Below are 14,523 nucleotides of genomic sequence, written 5' to 3'. Positions count from 1 at the left end.
CATTTTCCAAGCAAAATGTCACAGGGACTGCCAGACTGGATCTGACTGGAGGTCCAGCTGCCTCTGACAGCCCTCAGTACCGGAGGCTTCATTGGAAGAGGTAAAAAGTCACGCACTGGACAGGATAGCTCCCCCCATCACAGTGTGTTCTTCTGAACTCCTCGTGGATGGAAGTTTGCTCATGGAGTGGGAGAGGATCTGCCCTCTTTTCACTCTGGAATATTCTTACTGTGCTTTCTGCATCCTATTTGTAGTTGTTTCCTAAGCAAATGGGAGAGGCCAGGCTGCTCCAGGGTGGCTGCATTTTGCCTGGCTCCACAGCACCCATCTTCAAAGCCTTCCTAGCCATCATAAATTTGGACTCCAAATTACACTCTTACCACATGGCAGCACTGGAAAGTTTCCTTTTCCTCTAGTGTGTTTTCCAGTGTGGGAGCCTGACAGAGTGGTTTCCTTGGCCACTGGTAATGGGACAGTCCTTCCCACCAGCTGGGTTTAGGGGTTAGCTCCCATCCTTCCAAACCATAAGCACTTCTGGCACCTCTCCCTTGTCTCAACAAGCCAGAAATAATTATTAGTTTTTTAACTTCCTGTGCTCCAGCTTCTCCTGCATCACACCGCCTCGCGTGCAATGCAGCCAGGCAAACAAGAGTGACTATTTGCACTTAAGCAATGACCTCAGGCTTGGAAAAATTTGCTATCGGAAGTGTCTTGTTTTTCTTTTTCCCTCTATGCAGTCCACATGGGCTTGCAAAATAGTGACTCGGAAGGAGGTTTGCACACGCAGTGGCTAGAAAGGGCCTAAGACCCTGGGCTGTAGTCTCTAATCCTGATGCGCCAGGTATGTCCAGGAGGAAAAAAAGTGTGCAGAGCCTGGGGGTGTCACTCTGGAAACTGAGGCACAGGAAGAAAGATCTAAAAGCAGTGCCCTGCATCAGATGAACGTTTTAGGAAGCGATGCTTTAGAGTGGGGATGGCACAAACGGGAAAAAGTAACAGAGAGTTTCAGCACAAGGAAGAAGTCAGTGTACTCTTCCAGTGTTACAGCTGGCTCCTTCCTCTCATCTAAAAATGTAAAAGATTAGATTAGGCTCTAAGAGGTGAGGACGTCTTTACTCCCTAACCCCGTGTATTCCACCCAACATCACAGATGTTCCTTATTCCCTCATTTGCTCATCTGTGCCTTGCTCATGCTTCCCATATTACAGACCATACTAGGAGCTCTCAACAGCAAGAGCAGCACTGTTTGGCTCTTCCTTACTTCCTTCCAGAAAAGCTATCATGTTCCCTCTGCCCTCTCAGCCGCTTCATGATGTATTAATAGATCTTGGCCTGAAATGTGCAGTACTGCACCCACTGTATCAGAAGGGTTCGCACTGGTGATAAGCAGCCTGGTGTTTCCAGAGAGCTGTCAAACTGCTTTGGAAGAGATGCTATAAAAAGCCTTTCTCCAGGAAAACCTGCCCATGGCTGCGCAGGACACTGAGCACCCTTGGAGGACCACAGACCTCCCAGGACAGGACAAGGGAGAAAGCTGGGAAGCAGGAAGGATTGGTGCAGGAAAAGGTACCTCACTGTCCCATTTTTGGTGGAAGGGGAGCACAAATCTGCAGCGGCAGGGATGGCAGAGGAAGGGAAAGGGCACAGGTGAGGTAGAGGGCTAAGATGAACAAAAAGAAGAGAGGGAAGGTGAAAGCGGAGGAGGGAGGATGTTGTCCCCTCCTTGTATGCGTCCCATTGCCTCTCTCGTTACAGAGCTGCTTAAAGGACAAAACGGAAGCAGATGTTTGCTCTGGTCTTGTCACCAGAGCAAAGAGGAGCCCCAGCTGCAGCCCAGACACGATTCCTAAGGGATGGCTATGGAAAATGCTACAGGATCCCACGGCTTCAGGCTGCCCTGGCATTGTGCCAGTTTCACTACATCCTCCAAGGGTCCATCGGTTTACATGTGAGCCGGGAGCAGCGAGATTAGCCTCACCTAACGTTCTATACAACAGAGAACATCTAATCTATCACTATGGTTAAACTAAGGCACTAGCAGAAAATTTCCTTTTGATTTAAAAACCATTCAGCAATAGTGGGCATGTGCTGAATCCTTGGTCAATTGTTTCAGCTGCTGTTCTCTGCATTGTTAAAAACTGCAGCCTGAGTGTACACGTCACATCTGACTCTCGTTACATCTCTGCTGGCTTGAAGAGGCCTTCAATGCTGGGCTGCTATTTCCCACAAAGATAATTACAGCTTATGACTATGATAACTTAATCTTTTTCCTGCATAAAATACATACACTGATGTGGAGTCGTGCATACGGGGCACGTGAATCCTGCTCCACTGCTAACTGGAGCAAGTCACTTGGTCAAAATCAGTGGCGTGTTGAAAACACTGGCCTTTATTCTCCATGCCTTCAACTGCTAAGAGGAGATAACAGCGTTTCACCCTCTCGAAAGGGTGTTGTGAGGATTATGTACTTACTATCTCAGCAGCGTGGCGAAGAGAAGCGTTGAGTAACATCAGTAGCCTGACGCCAACCGTTCCAGATGCAGGGAGCCTAAAAAAGGGCTCTGACAGCAAGGGGGCCCACGGGGCAGCCTGACCCTCGGGACTGGGGAGGGGACTGGCTGCAACCCTCGGCTTGGTGCTCCCACGGCACCACGCTCCCAGCAACGTCGTGGGCTGAGACTCATTCCCCAGACCTGCTCAGGGGAAGCCAGTATCTAGGAGAACACAACGCATTAACTGTGATTTTGGTGAGCCCTCAGGTTTAGACCAAGGTGTATTAGCAAACGGTGCGGGGGCTTGTGAGCGAGGGAGGATCTGAGCTGCTGTGAGTCAGGATGGAGGCGATCTGGCAGCAAAATCCTTGTCAGAGCGTCGCTGCGCTGCGAACATGGTGCTGCAGATGGAGAGAGGTGTGAACTGACAGATGCGGGAAGCCCAGAACAGTCACCCCAGGCATTGCCAGAGGTTTTGGCGAAAAGGACCAGAAACCGTGTTTGTTTCAGATTCAAGAAAATCTGCCTGTGTAACCTTGCACGTTGCACAGCGCCTGCACAGCACGCAGCTCTGTGTCTGACTGCCTCTCCTTTCATCCAGCGCAAGCTGCAGTACGGCAGTGCCCCACGTTTAGCAACGACAGTGTGTTCAGATCCAGGACGGCGCATGGCTTTCGGTTGCCTTTGCTCCTCTTTCCAGTTCTGCTTTGCAAGACAACCCACAGCCATGGTAACTACAGCCCGACGGCACTGCACTACTCGACAACCTGGGTACATTGCCGACTTTGGTCCCACTACAATTAATCTGGGCACACGTGGTATTTCAGGATTAGGGCTGTGTAAGTATGCTGCCAAGGTTTTAACACCTTGCACAGATCAATGTCTAACTTCAGAGCCCTTTCTTCTTACCTCTGGTGCCTGATGGGAGTGTTCCTATTGCCTCTTAAGAAATTGCACAAATAGAGCACAGGCAGATAACACAGGGCAGTTACATGGCTTAATACCGGTGCTGCATTTGTACTCTAGGTTGGGTACAAAGCAGTCTACCTAACTTTCCAGTCCCTTCACTCCCCAACCTAGAATAAAATCATGTACAAAGGCACAAATCTACGTACAAGAGACCCACATTCTGCTTTCCTTGCAATCACTTGCATGTGCGGCTCCGTATTTAAACACAAGACCATTAGAAACACACAGACATACAAGACAGGTACAAAGTGCTCACACCTGAGCAGGTTTGAGCATTTAGTAATGGTAGCACTTACAGAAACATGTGCGCACAGACTAAAACTGCTCCCCCAGCAGCACACGTCTGTCCAGACTCAGCTGTATTTGAACGCTCCAGCAGAGACCTCCATCCCTGCACGCGCAGAGGACTGCTCACAAGCGCGCCGGCTAGCCGCACGCACACAGCCCGCCTCGTAACAAAGCCTCTATTCATCCGAGGATGCGCCGCTCCACCCGAGTGGAAGGGGAGCTTCCTCTATTCCTACCACATTGCCTTTGCTTTCTAAGCCTGTGCGTGGCTCCCATCTTACACAGACCCTACTGCTCTGAATCCTGCAAAAAAGTCAAGGAGTGTAACATCTGAGAGCAAAACACATCCTTTCCTCTGAGGTCAATGGAAAACACCTGCGAATTCAGCAGGAGGAGCTCTGCTGCAGTACAGCAAGCAGAGCAGAGTTCAGGGTGTCTCCACCTACTTCCCAGCACAACATTACCCTGATAACCTCCCCCGGGGCCAGCATGAGGGTTTCTGCCAGGAGAGGTGGTGTGGATCCAGCTCCCCTCCCCACAGCGATCCCTACCTTGTGACTGGAACGTGTAACCGGGAAAGTTGCACACAGCCGCAGTGAAGATGACAGTCCATGTGAGAAGCCTCCAAGCTATTGCCATGGTTAGCGATGCTTGTCTCAGTGCAGGGAGTATTGTGCCAGCTGAAAGGGCGCTGTCCCAACATGTCTCTCCCTCAGCCACCGCTTATGTAGAGACAGGAGTCCTCGGTCCCTCCGCAGGCATCCTCGGCCGCTCCGTGCTCTCCCCAAAGCAGCAAGGCCGACGGTGTCTTTGCAGCGTGCTGTGCCCGGGCCAGCGCAGCGGGGTCAGCATGGGCTAATTCGAACCGCAGGCTCTCGGTGGCATTGCCCCTGTGGAGGAGAGGGTAGGGATGAGTGAACAGGAGAGACGGGAAACAAAGGACAGAGGAGAAGGACACAAGGGAGAAAATAGTGTGCAGGGTGAACGAGGAAAGCCCAATCTTAGAGAAAGGAAGAGTGAGATGGAAAGAAAGAAGAAGGAAGGGGAGAAAAGGACGGGAAGCAAACGCAAATGCAATTAACCACATCAGTTCACAGCATCGGAAAGCCACGTTATCCTGCTACAGGGACACTGCACACCCGGCTGCTCTCCCAGGGGTGAACTCTGCTCCTGGCGCAGCCCCTGCACCGCTCTGACAGCGGCACTAAAGGTCTGCTGTATACCTTATACCAGAAGAAAGGAGCTCAGAATAAATGGGAACCCTTTGTCCTGCAGCAATGCCCACGAGGAAGCGCAGACTGAACAGTGACCTGGTCACAGCTACCTGATCTCTTAAAGGAGAGTACGAAATAATACCATTAGCAGCATGCTAGTAAGCAGCAACCTAGAAATCCTCTCTACTCCAGATCCCCTGGCTTTAAAAAACACTTTAATGACCATCACTGCACTGAGAGAAGCACACTTGCTCTCAGACTGTGTTGGCTAAACCTAAAAACGTGACGGAAAACAAAGGACCCATTCAGTGAACTTACCCTTACCCTCAGCTCTATCCACAAATGGATCGTGAGATTCCAATTGTATTTGTTATTTAAAATGATTTGCTAATTGCTTCAGTGAAAGATTTTTGGCTTGCAGATAATTTCCACTCAGTCTGAGGCAATTATACAAAACTCACATAGTGCTGGAGAGTTGCATAAAACCTGTGGTTTTTCGTTTCTATCCAGCGATTAGATGACGTATGCAACGAATACGCCACATACCTAACTACCGCCCGGAGAATCCCAGATATCTGAACAGCGACGCTCTGCTCGAGAACAGCCCCTCAGCAAAATGCAAAAGTTCCTGCAAAGGCAACAGATAAATACATGCTGAAGTCTGACTTCGGACCGGCGATGCAGCAACAACTTGCACAGCAGCAGACGGTGCTGGAGCACGCAGGGAAAGGCAGGACGGACACTCCTGAGCTGCTGGGAAGGTGAGGCTCGGATGGAGACGGGAGGATGGTGTTCTTTGTAAAGGTGTCAATAGCCATGGCATGTGTGTGGTCCTCATCCCAGTAAGGTAACGCTCGGAATAACGTCATTAACCCTTGCCTCGCTCTGCTCTTGTGTGTTTTAAATAGCAAACACTGGCTAGAGCGCAGGGCAGGAGAGCCGAGTTCCTCCTCAGGTCTGCCACGCTCCCCCTCACCTTGTGTCCCCAGGGGTGTCTGCAATTTATTTCTACTTCTGTTTTCCCATCTTTACTATGCAGTTAATGTTATTTGTGCTGCGGGGGCTTGGAATAACACCCATCACCAGAGACTACGTTGGTGAGGTACAAGAAGAAACCAAAGAGATGATTCCCCCAATAATTAATCTAAATAAATCAATGTTTTTTCCCTACCAGGCAGAAACATTGGAAGGATTAATCGTGCATCTTTAAATCACCATTTGGAGCTTCATATTTTAAATGCCAAGATTTTTAACTATTTATTTACAGTTAAAGCAGATGGCCAAAGACCATCAGTGAGGCCTTGGGATGTTCTTCCCCGTCACATCTGGTGCCACTTGCCAGGTTGGTTTCTGCAAAGCCCGGACACAACACCCGCCACAGCAGCCTTGAAGACCGCGCACGTGATCAGCGACTGTGAGAATAAACTGCCTGACTGGGGAAAAACTGTCTAAATCTCGTCTCGGGCTGCTCTGCTGACCAGCCACAGGTAAAGGGAAGCAGGCAGTGGAGGCAAGAGGGTTGGCAGGACTTCTTCCGCCCTCTTCCACCATGACACGAGGATGCTGAGATCAGCGCTACGGGTCCACGAGGCCACGTCCACCTGGTGACAGCATCCTTTGTAGCATCACCCCCAGGCTGCGGCGCAGAGAGGGCAGAGCTGGGGCTGCAGCAATGCACGGCCAAGCACCGCGGCTGCTGCGAGCTGCTCTGTGCCTGCTCCCTGCGGGGCTGCGGGAAATGAACTGGGAAAGGGAGAAGGAGAAACGAAAGCCGGGCGTGCTGCGGCCCTCTCCTAAGTCAGCATTTTTCAGCATCTATTAAAGCTCGAGATTCCAGCTTTTAAATCCTGTCACGGCTCCAAGGTCTGTGGACAGAAAGCCACTCAGCTGAAGTATATTTTCTCCTGGGCTTCACACTACTAATTTTTCTTGTTTTCCAGCTGTTGAACCCACTTCCTCAAGGCTGTCATTATTTCCTGTCCTTCCTCCGCGACCCTGAGCTGCGGCAGTCACGGCCGGGTGCCCTCCTCATCCCTCTGCCCTTCCCCTTCAGTCCCAGCTCCTCAGCATCCCCCGGAGCAGGGGCTGGGAGGGAGCTGCAGGCGCCGAGACCCCGCAGCCCCGACCTTGGGGGAAGGAGGCATGTTTGGAGCAGCACATGTCAGGAATTACAGCTGCAAAATTCCCGTAAGCTGGGCTGGGGGAAGGGCCCGGCTTTGATTCCTACACACACGCGGCAAGGAAAACATGGCCCCTTCCCAGCGGCGCTTCGCTTCCGAGACCCTGACGAGCCCGTCTGCTGCAAGAGGAGGACCCGCAACAACGAGGAGAGAGCCGGAGGAGCGTGGGCTCCGCGGCTGCTTCAATACGTATAAAGTTTTCCATAACCTCAGTTTTCAGGTTTTGCTCTCCGAGCGGCAGCGACCGGCAGGCACGGAGAAGCCCGGGGAGCCCAGGCCCACGCGGGGGTCAGCGGGACGCTGGGGTCTCGCGGGCCGGGACGGAGGGGCCGCGGGGAGGCCCGGGGCGCGGCGTGACCTCTCCGGTCTCGTGCCTCCCTCGCTTGGGCCGGTTCTGGTTTGCTCCTTCCCGAGGAATTCGCTGTCCTTGGCAGGCGCCCCGCGAGCGGCTGACGCTCCCCGCTCCCCGCGCCAAGGTGGCTTTCGCCGCGTGAACCCGTGGGCCGGGCCGCCCGCGCAAGGCGGCGGCGGCGGCGGCGGGGACGAGGGGAGCGGGGGCCGATGCCGGCTTCGAGGTTGCCTCTTCCCACACCAAAAACGCGCGAGAAGGGGGAGCGCTGGGGAGCAGGGTTAAAATTCAAGCTGGAATAAAGCAAAGAGGAGAGGGAAAAAAGAAAAACAGATGACAACTGTTACTAATTTCAACATCGGGGCTGCAGACAGAATTCCCTGAAAGCCCGGCTTTTTGGCCAGGGAGGCAGTTTTATGGGAAGGTAATAGGAAGCAGATGGGCTCTGCTCAGGGCCAAGAGGAAGGTTCAAGGTGCCTCCTAGTGCAGAGAAGAGGAATTTAACTGCTTTTAAAGATGCAGGGCCTGGCAGCTTCCAGGTTTCTCATCCAAGTTTTGCAAATTATGAGCTCAGGTGTCCTTTTCCCTTTTTTGAGAGAGAAATAAATACAAACACAGATTTCTGCTTCCAGCTTTCCCTGGTGGGAGGAAATACTTGCAGCGCATCCCCCCAGCCCCCGGCTCTTCCACTGACATCTTCCCGCCGTGCAGCGCCTCCGAGCAGTGCGAGCAGTGCGAGCAGCGCGAGCAGCGCGAGCAGCGAGAGCCGTGCCCTGCAGCCGCACCGCTTCACCCCGAACAGTGTTTCTGGGCTGTGCTATTAGCAACAGCGTTAATGAATTAATGAAAGTCACCGGCTCTCACGGTTATTTCTTCTTTCTTCCGGGTACCGGCACTTCCCAACCGCGCTGGGGTTATTGCAACACCACGTCCCACAGCTTGGCCAGCTTCGGCCCCGGCTCCCTCCTGACCCCACCAAGGGGCTGAGCTGGCCTTCAGACCCCGCGGGTGGTCAACTACGTGGCCAGCATGCACAGCCCCAGCAAACACAGCGCTGTAGAGATTTCTGCTCCTCCATCCACTCCAACCTGAAATTGTCCTACCAGTTCAAAAGTTATCATCGGGGGAAAGATCTGCAAGCACACAGCTTGCTCCACAGGCCTTTTTCTCTTTGGAAACCAAGCTAAATACGGTGGGGACTGCAGGGTGCTGGGATGTGTGGCTCCTGGGCCATGCCAGTGCCATGGAGAGGCACTTGGCAGCAGCATCACCAGATTTCTCAGCCTTGCCCACCACCTGCACGGACCCCCTGCTCCACGCAGTGCGCTGTTACCTACTGCCTGTTATCACAGCTGCCCACTGCACCCACAGCAAACCTTGCAGTGCTTGTAGCTCATGGATGCTGATCCCAAGATTGCCGTGTTTTCTGAAAAAACAGCCCCCTTCTCACCTGCTGTCGCTGCTTCATGGAGGCCCGCAATTTTGGCTGTAAACCCTCGGCTGAAATCTACTTCCCAAATACTGCCGCAAGGCAGAAGGACAACTCCTCCCCGCGGGTCTCCAGGCATTGTCCCGGTTTCAGCCCACGCTGCTCTGCTCAGGGGACACTCAGAAAGCTGCCACATGCCTGTTGCTGCCTGACCCGCAGAGGCAAGTGTGGTCAGAGCAAGGAGACACCAAGACCACCAACCCCATCTCCACCTCCCTGCGAGAGCAAGCACACAGCGGGGAGCTCACAAAGAGCGTAAGGGCTGAGGAAGTCGTTTAATTGGGGACTGGAATGTCTTAAAAGCAAAAGCTCTGGTGAGCTCTGCCAGGCAGCGGCCGAAGGCAGCCCTGCCCGGGTCTCCAGGGCCAACTCAATGGTACCTTTGTGTGCTCAGCCTCGCAGGGAGCTGCACGTGCCAGTGGCCACCTCCATCATCAAGGTCTCCAGCACGCATCCAAAGGCGGCTAGCAGAAAGCCACCCGCAGTGACCCAGGCCAGCCTTTTCAGCATAAGAAAACACACAGTCAGATGGCTCCAGCCAGATATAAAACAAACACATACCAAAACCAGAGTCTTCAAGGAAAATCAGTCGTTTTCTCGCATTTTCAACCCCGCCCATCAAACATCAACTTCCATGCAACTGATCTGCATGCCTATTTAGCAGGCTTCTTGGTCCAGATTGGAGGAGCGGGCAATGTCAGCCAGTCGCTTATGTAGCAAGAAATCAGAGCTCAGCCCTTACAGCCGGGCACGGACAGGGCCTGTTTGCAGTTCATGGCTGAAGGGGAGCTCTCCTTGCTGTCCCCCCACTGCACACAGCCGCTCTCCGTACCGCCAGCTCTCCCATCTCCACCAGTGCCTCCAGCCTCTCCTCGCCATTTGCAGTGTAAGGAGGGGAAGGCAAAGGCAACAGGGGATGAGGAACGCCAGCGACGACGCTCTTGCCTCCTGTCCTTGAAATCAATCCCAAATCACTTCTCACTATTTCTACCTCCCTCCCCCTCATCACCGTGCCTCTGCACACCCCAGGGTATGGCAATGGGCAGGTCCCTCCCTCCGTGCGCTGGGTCGCCGATGCAGCTGCGTGCTTGCTGCCGGCCGGGGGCTGCTGGGCCGCCGCGCTCCCCTGGGGCGGCGGGCATTTCATGTGTGCGCAGTCACCACCCCAGCTCCCGGCAGGTTCCTGCACGTTCCTGAGGACAGAGTAAACAGCACCGCTCCCGCCGCGCCGTGCTGCACCTCCTGCGGCAGAGGGTGAGAGGCCAGGCGGGCGGCGAGCACGCGGGTGGATGCAAAGCTTCCCGAGACCTCCCCAGCTTTCAGCAAGAGACCGTCCTGATATTCCTGACAAAATATTTGGCTGGACTGCTAAGTTGAAAACATGCTGAGTTGCAGATGGCAGAAGTCTTTTTGCAGTTATCCTGCCAGCATGACAGGACTTCCACTGGGAAGTCATTTCTCAGCTCTAGAGTAGCATTATGGGTTAAAAATGGAAAAGTCAGCATTAACTAATCAGCAGCTCACTGCTAGGAGCATTGGCTGCAGAATGTGAAAAATGGGTTAAAGTCACAGGTCTGCAGAACCGAAAACAAGAGCTTGAACCTTAATCTGCTTTGCTGCTCCAAGCCTGGCCTCTCTGGGGGCACGGCAAGCAAAGAATTAGAAACACGTAGTTATCACTGCTCACCAGAAAACAGCAGCCTCCAGCCATGGGATGGTTACTGCCTGCGCTGCTCCACAGCAACCCTTTAGGATCCCCTTGCCATCCCTCTGGTTGCTCCTGTTACCAAGCCCACAGTGGAGTAAAGACAAGGGCTTTCACCTTTCCCTTTCTTGCTGGCATCCACCGGGCTGAGAGGGGACCTACGACACTCGCTGCAGCCCCCCTCGCTTGTAAGGGCTGCTTCCTCTCACCCTAAGAGTGGCTCTTTGCAGACACCCATCCCAGCGCCTCTGGGGTCAAATTTAGACCTGGAGGAGAGATGCTGCTTTCACACTGTTAAAAGGCGCTCACCAGGAACGTGGGGAATCCAGACTGATGCTGCCAGTCTGAACCCGGGAGGTGACGGGTCTGAGCCCGGGTCTCCGTCCCCCTGTCAGCACCCGGTACTAGGCTGGGTGAGCAGGGGAACACCCTCACTGCCTTCGGACCACCAGCTCCCTCCCAAAGGCTCGCTGCTGCACTCCACGCCGGGCCCTGCTGTGCTCTAGCTGGGCACACCCTCTATCCCTTTGTACAAGCAAGCTTCACAGGGGTTTGGGCTCACTCCAGTACTGTGTGGGAGTTTTTTTTTTTTAAAAAAAACACGAGAATTGTTTTACGGTCAAGTCTATTCAGTGCAATCTTAGTGAGGAAATGACTGAATTACCCCCTTACTCCTCTCCAAAATCCAGCAGGATCTTTAATTTCACCAGCAAAGGGGCAAGAAACCCATGACAAAGCGAGGGCATGTGAGTGGAGAGCTGGGAGCACCGACCTCTCTCTGACACCGACTGCTTTGCTTTCTGGAAATACTATCTCTCTGTTACATAAGGATCTGGCCCTATCTGGAAAGCTGGGGTCATTGCATTTCTCCAAGTGTGGCAAAATGCTTGGAGGTCCTCAACAGGAAAGCATGAGAGAAGTGCCAGCTCATATCATCATCAGGGAGAGGTGTTCGGCTTGGGGCAGTGCGAGCCCCAGAGCTGAGCCCAAATCTAGCCGCTAGACCAGTCAACTTCAGCCAGACATAAGGTGGCTACCGAGCAACCCAATGCTCCCAGCCTTGGACTTCTTTTGCTTTAAGGAGATGACTCCACCAAGCAGGTCCACTTTCAGACAGGACTTATGCAATAGTTTGGAGCCACTCCATGTGACCCAGACTTGCTGGCCCCCTGCCACCACTCTCCTTGCTGGCTTTGGCCATGCACAAAACAGCAGAATTAAAAAGACAACCGAGCAGTCATTAAAAGAAAGTGCGTCTCGCTGACCATACAGTGCCCCTGCCAAATACACACACGCACCATGGATGTAAGTACGCACATGTCATCCGCATGCATGCAGACCAGGACTGCAGCTGTTTGTGTGCGGCTGTGCATGAGAACACACGCTAGCTGTACGAGGATACACACTACCTGCAGGCACGTCTGTGTTTGGTACCCACACGCCCCTCTGTATGCCATCGTGCACTGCCGATATCTCTGGATATGCCATGCACGAATGCTGGTTTTATATCTGGCATCTCCGTGACTGCCTTCTGCTCCATAAAACTGCCCCTTCATAAAATTACCCCTTCTCTCTGCGGGGTTCAGTGCAGCCAAGAGAGAATCCAGATCTCCTGGGCCTCTGCACAAGCAGCTCTCTGCCCGTGCTCCTCCTGCTCCCCTTGCACCACCATTTAGCAAGCAACACGGCTCTGCTGTGCTCAGGATGCCAGGAAACTGCCCCAGGCTCTCAGAAAAGCCAGGAGCACTCACACCTCTGAGCAGGCAGGGAAGCAGACGCAGCCACTGCAACAGCCCAGTGCAGCCATCTGCATCCCAGCAGAGCTGGCTCTCGCAGCAGCCCTTCAGCAGTGTTTGTGCTTACACAACACAGCAACACAAGGCACCGAGCCCTGGGGTTGCATAAAGACAAACACCCTCCTGTGCCAACACTGAGCTCCACTCACCTGCATAACCGCCACCGGGTCTCTCCAGGCGGGATCTGCTCTGAGAAAGGGATGCGCAGTTTGTCCCAGTTCAGGCAGTAGCACGTTTTTATACGGTTATACCTTACAAAGACCTGTCACAGCTCACACACCAAGCGTGGCACCCTGAATTTGACTGCTTCGTCAAGCTGGCCTTAGGGCAGGGCCATACCCCACACATCTGTAGCGCTGTGCCTGTGCTGGGACCCTCCGACAAAGACGTGTCTGGTCATCGGACTGGAAGTGCTATGCTGGAGGGCAGAGCCCCGCTACAGCCCTTCTCACTGCCTGCCACACCACGTGCATCCACGGTACAGCACAGTCTCATCCGCTGAAGCTGCACAGACGAGAAAGCCCCACTGAGCTTCCCAGGAATTGCATCTGAGGTGACTCCTGTTACCCAGAGGGGCTGTGAGAAGCACCGTAGGACCTGCAGTGAGCACAGAGATCAGCAGCTCCTTCTACCACTGCCACGGCACCGCATCCCCACGGCACAGCGGTGCCTAACGCTGCACCCAGCAATAGCACAGTCCTGGACAGGGGAAGGGAGCCACAGCATTGCCCGTCTCCAGCACCCGTTGCTGATTTGGTCCTGCCAGACTGAATTAAAGAATAACTGAGGTTGCAAGGGACTCAAGGGGATCTCTGGTCCCACCCCACTCTCAGAACAGGGTTAACTTTGGCATTAGATCAGGTTTGGATCACAAAACCCAGGCTGTCTCAGGGGGGTCACATACAGAAGTGGCTTGGAGGAAATGCAGTGAGCTGTGGAGTGGGAACCTAAAGCGGCAAAGTCAGTTTTGACCACGCTGTCCCTCCAGGAAATCAGAAACGTGTCCTTTCAGAGAAGCGGCCGCATTGTGGTGACACAGAGAAAGGGAGAGGAGCCCTGGCTGGCCAGAGAGCGGGCTCGTCCTGATCTGCTGGACCCTCCCCGCTGCCTGCTGGGCTGTGTGCTCCCAGTGCCCCCGGACCGAGACTCCCCCTCTGCAGGCGTGCAGGCAGCACCCAGCCCCCCAGGGCACTGAGTGCAGGTAACGCAAACGCACAGCCTAGCTTCTGCTGCCGTCCCCGCAGCCTCCCTGCCTTTCAAAGCCTCCCTGCAAGCAGGTGAATGCTACTGGCTTCGATTCACAGCAGGGCAAACCAAGGCGAGCAGAGAAGTGCTTTGGTGACGGCCAAGCAGCAGTCTGTGCAGGAGCACGGGGGGCCCCCCATGCAATCACCCTGGGGCCCCCTTCACGCAAGGCAGCGTGACCATGCCAACGAGCACCCACAGACCCCAGGACATGTTACCACAGAGGAACGTGCCAGGAGAGGTCTGCGGCAGGATGAATTCTTGCAGACCACATCGGGCTATGGACTCCATCCAGCCCTTACAGATCTGGAAGATCTGCAGATCGTTTCCAGGCTCCGGCTCCCTTAAGTGAGCTCTGTGAGATCTGTTGTGCAGAGAGTTTATGGGCCCTTTTTCCCTCCCTGCAGGTTCTCTGTTCAGGGAAACATATGGCCCAGATGGTTTGGATTTGATGGGATATGGCAGGGTGCAACAGAAAATATGCCGACTCACAAGCACGTGTGGCTTCCTAACGAGGAAGCTGCAGCCCTAAGGCCACCGAGTACATTTCTCTGTGCCCAGCCGTGGAGGAGTTGCCTTCGTTCATGGCCAGGGAATGAAGAACCACTAACCCCGATAGGACCGAACTCATCCTTTGCACTGTGGTTTTGACCGAAGCCACTTTGGTGTGAAGTCTTGGTCCTGTTGAGGTCAGTGGCACAACTCCCACAGCAGGAGGCCAGGATTTCACCCACCACTTCAGCTCAGCTGGAACCAACATTTATGAATGTTTGAGTTCAGAAGGATTTGCAGAATG

General features: G+C 53.9%; 1 protein-coding gene across 1 annotated transcript in view; it reads right to left on the bottom strand.

Annotated features, from left to right (window-relative positions):
- Positions 1-4,388, bottom strand: part of ADAMTS10 (ADAM metallopeptidase with thrombospondin type 1 motif 10) — a 44,028-nt gene extending 39,640 nt beyond the window's left edge. The window contains exon 1 of the mRNA XM_009485262.2: positions 4,301-4,388. Within this exon, the coding sequence (XP_009483537.1) occupies positions 4,301-4,388 (88 nt within the window). The remainder of the gene's footprint in view (positions 1-4,300) is intronic.
- Positions 4,389-14,523: the final 10,135 nt, after the last annotated feature.

Source organism: Pelecanus crispus, chromosome 20 (assembly GCF_030463565.1).
Source record: "Pelecanus crispus isolate bPelCri1 chromosome 20, bPelCri1.pri, whole genome shotgun sequence".
In the NCBI taxonomy this organism is placed as follows: domain Eukaryota; kingdom Metazoa; phylum Chordata; class Aves; order Pelecaniformes; family Pelecanidae; genus Pelecanus; species Pelecanus crispus.
The sequence above is the reverse complement of the archived record's forward strand: the minus strand, read 5'-3'. Positions and strand labels throughout refer to the sequence as shown.